This window comes from Limanda limanda, chromosome 3, assembly GCF_963576545.1.
Source record: "Limanda limanda chromosome 3, fLimLim1.1, whole genome shotgun sequence".
In the NCBI taxonomy this organism is placed as follows: Eukaryota; Metazoa; Chordata; class Actinopteri; order Pleuronectiformes; family Pleuronectidae; genus Limanda; species Limanda limanda.
This window is the reverse complement of record NC_083638.1, coordinates 11853117-11860983: the sequence shown is the minus strand read 5'-3', so window position 1 is coordinate 11860983 and position 7867 is coordinate 11853117. Positions and strand designations below refer to the sequence as shown.

At 42.7% G+C, this 7867-nt stretch overlaps 1 protein-coding gene across 2 annotated transcripts in view; it reads right to left on the bottom strand.

Moving 5' to 3' along the window:
• Positions 1-851: 851 nt before the first annotated feature.
• Positions 852-7867, bottom strand: part of kif13ba (kinesin family member 13Ba) — a 48005-nt gene continuing 40989 nt past the window's right edge. For both annotated transcript variants that reach the window (XM_061068552.1, XM_061068553.1), the window contains exon 38: positions 852-6488. In XM_061068552.1, the coding sequence (XP_060924535.1) occupies positions 6283-6488 (206 nt within the window). In that variant the 3' untranslated portion in view covers positions 852-6282. The remainder of the gene's footprint in view (positions 6489-7867) is intronic.

Sequence of the window (7867 nt, the reverse complement as noted above, 5' to 3'; positions counted from 1 at the left end):
CCATAAAACCATGGTGCATTCTGAGGCCCTGGAAAGTTTATATCAGATCTTTTTGTTTTCTTATAACTGTCAAGTTTATTTTCAAAACTTTTTACGTGAGAATATTTTAAACGTCCCTCAATATTTTAATACTGTATTGTAACCCTAGAACTTATGAATATGATGTGATAGGTCTTAAATATGCTCAGGTTGGTGTTAATCATGTGAAACAAACACTGTTGAAATAGTGAATGTTTGTTCCAGGGATGTCTGCTCAAAGAAGCTGATTCCAACGCAGGAAATGTTTGGACCTATAAAAATAAGTCTGAATTAAATTTGTATTAAAACGAATCCCCCATATTACTAACAGCACCTTAAACGAGCAGTGAGATTTATCCCATGAGGTGGTTTATCTTGCTTAAAGTACAAACCCTCAGAGAGAAACTGGATGAAACAATCCCAATTCAAGGTCCACTCACCAGGTTTTTCTGAGCCTTCATCATTATCATCAGAGGGTGAAGTTCACAAGATGACAATTTGAGAAATTGGCTACTGTGACTGCATGCCGATCTGTCTCCATGACAACGGAGAGACCCTCATCCGCTGATGATCCCATGTGATGTGAACATTGTGTTTCAAGAAAGTAGAAGATTTACGATCAGCACGTACAAAAATCTTTCAGACGGGTAACAACTCAAAATCTTTTATGTGATACACCTCCTCTGACAAATCGACTTACAGCTGCTTTTATTCACCACCTACCTTCACGTAAATTGCAGTTATAACAGAACAACTCTGCTTCAGTCTCCCACAGCTCAGCACGTCTTTAAACATTTATTCTCTCGGTACAAATAAAAGAACAAATCCTCTCGTTAATCTTCCTTTTGTTTATTTCTTTCTTACCAGATTACTGTTCAGATGATAGAAAATGAAAATGATAAATGTATTATAATACAGGTTTATTCTTTGGATTGCAGCATAGAATTACACAAAACCATTAAATTAATCAACAAACCCAAACTTGTGCTCAGATGGTTGTTTTTATAAGTCTTAATATGCGCATATTTATACACACACATACACTGAACTACCACTCTGATGGTGCACTCGCACGCACAAACGACACATCAACACAAACCTGCTCCACAGAATCAACAGTAGCAATGATAGATATCGATTAGTCGGGATGATGGAGATATATTGATAATGTAGACGAGGCCGAGGCCACATTAAAACCATTTTGATGATGTAAATGTGTGACAGGATACAGGAAGGGCTTCTTCTCTTTTTTTTTTGCAGGAATATCTCCCTGCCTTTAAAAGCACCAAACCCTCCACTTCAGCTTCTATTATTACACAGCTCAGTTTATTATGGCTGCAGGTACCTGGGAGGAATATTGTTAACGACTGTCTTTAAAATGCACCACGAGGAGCAGCCGCAGCTCTCAATGGAAAAATAAATAAAGCTGTAAAAAGGTTGTGCCGTATCACCTCGCAGCCGTGTATTGCTAATGTGTGGAAGAGAGCTGGATGCAGACAGTTGAGAAGTGAGAAGGTTCAGCCCTTTATCAGCTGAAAGGCCTCAGGGAGGAAGTTGTCAGATCATCGTCTTGGCGACCGCGACGAGGGACAGAGGTAGTCACAAGGTGGAAACTCGCTATGGAGGCAGGAACGGAAGATTGAATATAGGTTTGATGTGATCCCGGGCAGGCAGACACTGAGGCACGCTGCTGGGGGGCAGTGTAGGGATGCAATATTTATAGTTTGACAGTAGCCACCAGGGGGCGACATAAGGGCCTTCCCTCTGGTGACCAAATGACTCCAGGTTTTAAAAATTGTAGGTTTTTGACGTCTTTATTGTTTCAAAGTCAAACCAACGTGGGTAAAGTGGGTTTATATGGGTTTAGAACACTCACACTGAGTCCGCACAGGACACTGAGGGTTTTGCAGTTGGGATTATTCCTGCTAAAACCGGTCTGGCTCCAGTTTAAAAGGCCACGTTAAGGCAGAGAGGAGACACGCTGCTCCGAACCAGAGGTCCCAACACAAAAGATATGGAACCGAAATCTGAGCAAAACAGGAGCACTTACGATAAAAGAAAGAAACAAGAATAAAACAGTCAAATAAAAAAAGCGAAAAAATTGTGAGGGGCTGAAGAATCAGATCAGTAAACGGTGTGAAAGTTCTTGGACACATACGTAAAATGACAAAACGTGGTTCTGATGGTGGATACAGTCACATGAATAATACTGAAGGCTTTACTCTAATCTACAGTTGGACACCATCACTGAAGTGGATCATGTGTTTCCATCTGATGTCAGTGTCACACTTCACCTGATGCTGCATCTGCATTGAGACAAGTAGAGGTTTGCTGGAAGTGATCTGACCACTACATTTGAGCTGAGCTCTGGTGTAAAATACTGTGTTGCAGTATTATTGATTTCCCTCTTTTTACATGACTGGCAGTAGAACAGTGGGTGAAGGAATATTGCTCCAAAAAACCTCAATGTTGACATGAAAGTTGAAAAATAAAAAAAAACATCTGAATGATAGAAATCTGGTTATATTTTCTTCCTACTTGTTCCAGAGATGAATTATTTGATTCCCTCTGGAGACGTTTGTGCAAATGAACTGAAGCACTGATATGAAAAACAGTGTGTGGAAGATACATGGTCTCGTGGTTTCAGAGGCACAATAACATAAAGAAGCCAGAAGCCTGAAGTGATCTCTAACCCCCCGAACCCAAGTGAGCAAGCTGAGACCAGGACGGGAAAGACCACCGGCCACAGAGACGGGGGGTCGGGCGAGCGTCTCTCACCCACAGCAACAAGAATCGTGAGGAAAGACGCAGCCATTGGTCGCTTCCCATCTCGGAAAGAACTCGCTGACAACTGGATCAAAGCCTGTAGCCCCCCCCACACACACACGCACACACAAAAACTTTCCTCCCACTCTTCATTTACCATGTAACTAACAAAAACTAAACCAACGAGTCCACACTACATAGCACCTCACATACCTGCCAACCAATAACATTCCAGACCTACAGTAACCAACCAATCAGAGAACTCCAGGGTCCTGGGGCTTTAAGGCCAGAAATAAATACACAGGCAATAACTAGAAGATGGCGACACACCGTGTCCTCGTCTCACACTTCAGCTTTAACACACCTCTGAGTTTTAATTCCTCCTTTCAAATCAATGCAGAGCGAATTTTCTTATTCTAGCCATCTCTTCTTCAAGGCTCACTGTACAAAGTGCCTCGTTTTCTAAAGGTTACCTCTTCATGAAAAATATATTGGTCACTGAACCCAAAGCGCTGACATTAGTTTCTCCATCAGGATTGAAAAAGAAAAGACAAATATAGAAGTCCAATCTCGTGAACAGAAAGATACACAGAGAGTGATAGATAAATCAATTGATCCATTTACAGGTAAATTTACAATGCTAATAGCAGCAATTTTCATGGAACCATTTGTGCAAGATTTATTCAAATAAAAGGCTTTATCAATTTTCATGCGATAAAGGCATGTGTACGAGCATTTAAATATAAATAGTAAGATCTCGCTTCTTGAATTAAGAAACACATGATATACAGGAATGAGGAAAAACAAACACATGTTATCAATAAAGACGATAGTGTTTGGAAATACTCGGTGCCTTTACATGCACATATAGTATTCCATATAATGTATTTATACAAGTTGCTATATCATCTCCATCTGAAATCGATCAGATTCTTTTGAATGCAATTAACTGTTACCATAGAAACAGCCAACGACGACAACGCCTGAGTCAGTGGACATGAATGAACATGTCCACGAACATATTAAGGTTCGTCGTCATCAGGATATGAACTGAACGTGGCAGATTCAGCCAATCAGGCAGAGGATGACTCGGACACTTCCCACTGACCACATAGCGCAACGGTGACCGCCCACTTTTACAACAGCTCTGGTTCCGAACATTAATTTCCAATTCAATTTCTGCATTGACTTTTCAGAAAAAAACTGGCCAACAAGCTAGTACGTAATTCTTTAAAGAGTAAAGGAAGTGTGTATCCTATAAACCACTTCGAGTGATCCCAGAGAGTCTGTGGTGATAAGAACCAACACCGCTGTCTGTTTTTAGTAAAGTATGATCACGTGATCTCCGCAGCGGAGTTTTAACGTCACTTCCTGTCTCTGCCTGCTGCACCCAGCTGCTCCACTTATCGTCTGAATAATGCAGAGGATTTGATGCTGTTGTGAAAGTGTCTGTGCAGAGAACCTCCCGCTGTGTTGTGCATGAGTGAAAGACAAACTGTGGGTCAACTCCGTAGCCAATTGGTCGGATTTTACCCGCAGGTCATTTCTGAAAACGGCTTGCGTGACTCTTTCATTAGACCCCTCCCACATGATGAACACACATTCGTCAAACTCTGCACTCCCTGCTCTTCTTGTAGTCTTCATGGGCGTAACCCTGGTGACATCACAGGGTTATTTTCTCAGACCGGACAGAGAGCTCCTCCAGAGCCACACCAGACGAGACAGAGTACCACTGTTTATAGACGCTGAGGAGGAATAAACTGAACTTCATCTGGAAAAGTTTTGGAATGGCCCTTTAACTTATGGAAACGTTTTTCAAGCGCATGTGTATTCTGTCAACATTCCTCATGGATTTATGACCAATGCTAAGTATCCGACAGCTGCGGTGCACTGCCAATGCTTTCCTATAAATTATTACACAGGAATGAGGTCAGTATCAAACGTTAAAAGTCCCTCAAGGAATTTCAATAAAAACATTAATTTAAAAATTAAAAAATCCCAAAGTTCGTCTTCATTTCCTCCAGCAGATGTGTCAGGAATGTTCCATCAGTCCAAACTGCTTCGGTGTTTTAAAACTTTCCCAAAACGTACATCTCAGCTCATCTCCCATTTGTGTGTCATATAGAAATAAAATATAAAACTTAAATTTCTTTTTTTAAAACTTCTTTTAAAAGCAAATTAAAATGCATTAAAGCAAATCCTTCCTCTTCTCAAGCCTGAAGCTCCTTGCAGGATAACTTACTTTCTTTTCCTCAATGTGCACACGTGTCTACTTCCACCAACGCACCCCCACAGTACTACTCTATAGACCTCCTGGTTTCAGAGGACGACCACAAAACTCCCTGTCAAATTCAGACACCCAGAGAGCCCGGATAGGCTTGTCTCCACATTCCACCAGCCTCTGTCTGATATCATGTCCCCTACCTCTCCATTTCGACCGCCTCACATACAGAAGCTTCTTATCCAACATCTCAAGTGCAAAATCGACTTTTAAAACCTCCCAGTACAAACTAACTCTCTCCCATAGTGGCTCTGTCCAACAAGGACACACTTTTCCTGCTCTACACGTCTCATCGTCAACACCAACACGACTACAACAACATGATCTTGTGCATACATGTCAACACTGTACAACATTTACAAATACACACATAAACACACACACATGCGCCCATCCTTAACCTTTCCCCACTACAGTCCCTGAGATCACCTCACACGTAGCACAAGGCTTTCTCCTCGACACAAACACAGCCGACGGAAATTAAATACACGGAAATAAAAATTGCAAAACAAGCCGTGGTGAAGGCACATTTTGGGAGAGTCTCATCTTCGAGAGAAAAGAAAAGGAGTCAGAGGGGGAGGGAGAGACGAGTCTCCATTGACGAGTCAAAGTGTCAGTCAGTCTGCAAACTGGACCCAGAGGGTTCAGGGAAGTGGCAGCCGGAGCAGGGGATTCTGGGACATCAGGTCTGCACTTCATATCCAGGGATGCAAACACATCACAGGTTGGAAATGCAGCAGAAGTCAGCAGCCACTGTGAGGGCTGACAGCATTTGTTTGTTTTTTTACCTGCCCCAGATTTAAAACATAGTTAAATGTGAGTAGTTTGCATCCGTGTGTATCAGCAGAGAAAACAGATCAGAGCGCCTGCAGCGTCGAGTCCACTCCCTCCAACCGGGCTGACGCTCCAAACATGAGAAGATCTGCTTCCATTCACTCTCAGCAGTCGTCCCACTGACCGCCATTCATTTCAATTTACGTTCCAAGATGTCCTTTCATAGACCTCTGCATAGTCTTTCATCAACTCACTCTGAATTGTCTCTTTCCACCCATTAACAGTGAATGGATGTGAGTGTTGTTTCCCTCAATAGGAGCATTGGCAGTAAGTTAGTTCTGATGCGTAAGCCGGTTGCATAGCTGAGCGCCGGAGCAGGAGGAGCAGGTGGAGCAGGGTTGTAAGGAGTTCATTTCTCCCATCGAGCTCCTTGTTTCTGTGTTTCAACTGCTCCAGGACTTGCGGTTCTCCCCCCTCCGTGCAACAATGGCTTCTCCTCGCAGAATGGGGACGTGGGCGGCAGGTGCAAACTCTCCCGTCTGCCGACTGGTCCGTTCGCGACAGGACAGGCGGTCTGGGCGAACCAGCACCCCGTAACCCGGTTTACAGTGGAAGTACCGGTGACCTCCGACTGATCCGTCGTTCTTACCTGGAGGAACACAACCACAAACATTATAATCATCATCATTTACAGCACCATGTTTGTTCTTTTTAAAGATTCAGTGTGTAGAATTTAGTGACATCTAGTGGTGAAGTTTCATGTTGCAGCTGAATACCCCCACCTCTCCCTCCCCTATTAAACATGAGACCTCAGTTGTCTTAAAACCTAAAATAAGTTTTTTTTTTTTTTCTTTCTTTAATTTAATTTTTCTCTTTCTTTCTTTTCTCTGCCTTGTCTTGCAGCAGTAATGTATGCAATTGTATTGTATTGTAATAATCTAATATCCCTATCAGTGGAGGCTGGTGACATTTTTTTTGGGGGGGGCGCACTTGGGCGGCACGGTTTAAATAGCCCACCGCAATGAGAGAAAAAAAACTGAGGTTTTGATTAGAATATTAAAAAAAACATAGCTTTATTTCAATAACATACATTGCTCAACACTATCCAACAACAATAACCTGTTACTAAAAAAGGTGCCCTGCTAGCTAGCACGTCCCCGGAGGTGCTCCGGGACCGGACCTGCACCTCGGTGCACCTCCGGGGACGTCCCCAGTCCGGGCACGGAGGTGCCCGGAGCTGCACCTCCGTGCAGATTAAAAGTATCTGCTAACTATGCAGCTCCTGTAGATCAGTGATAAGGTCTCTGATTGGACAGTCCTGTCAGCATGATGTATAAGAAACCCTTTCATTGGCTGTGGGCGCAAGTGAAGTGCGCCCATGGCTCGAACTGTCATCCGCCAATGAGAAGCTGTCCTTGCTCAAATGTTCCTGCCCCTTTTTTTGGCTTCCATAGACTTCCACTTGGCCGGCGCCCACAGGGAGGAGTGGCTTCTCTCTCAGTGATAACGAATGGCAAATATATTATATTTGGTCAAATTTAACTTAAATGTGACCAAATATAATATATTAAGTGGTTTTTGACAGGGGCTTACGGTCTCCGGCACACATTTAACGCTTTAAAACAGTACATTTCTTATTAAATTATTTGATATATATCGATATATATAGATGTTTTTTGACATTTTTTTTTTTTTTTCTCATCTCAAAATTGTAGGGTGGGCAGCGCCCCAGCGCCCTGTATTGACACACCGCCACTGATCCCTATATACATATATATATACATTCTATGTACTTCTGCTGCATGGGGTAGGCTGGCCGGGGGTGGGTGGGTAGTATTGTGGGTAGGGGCATATCCATCAGATTTGTGTTTATGATTGTATAATTGTATTGACTACCCAAAGAAAACCAATAAAAAGTGTTAAACATAAAAACTAAAATAAGGTGTTTAGTTTGTCCAGTTTGGGCTACTGTAAAAAACATGGCGGCCTCTGTAGAGAGGACCTGCTCCCAATGTAAGTACTAAAGTT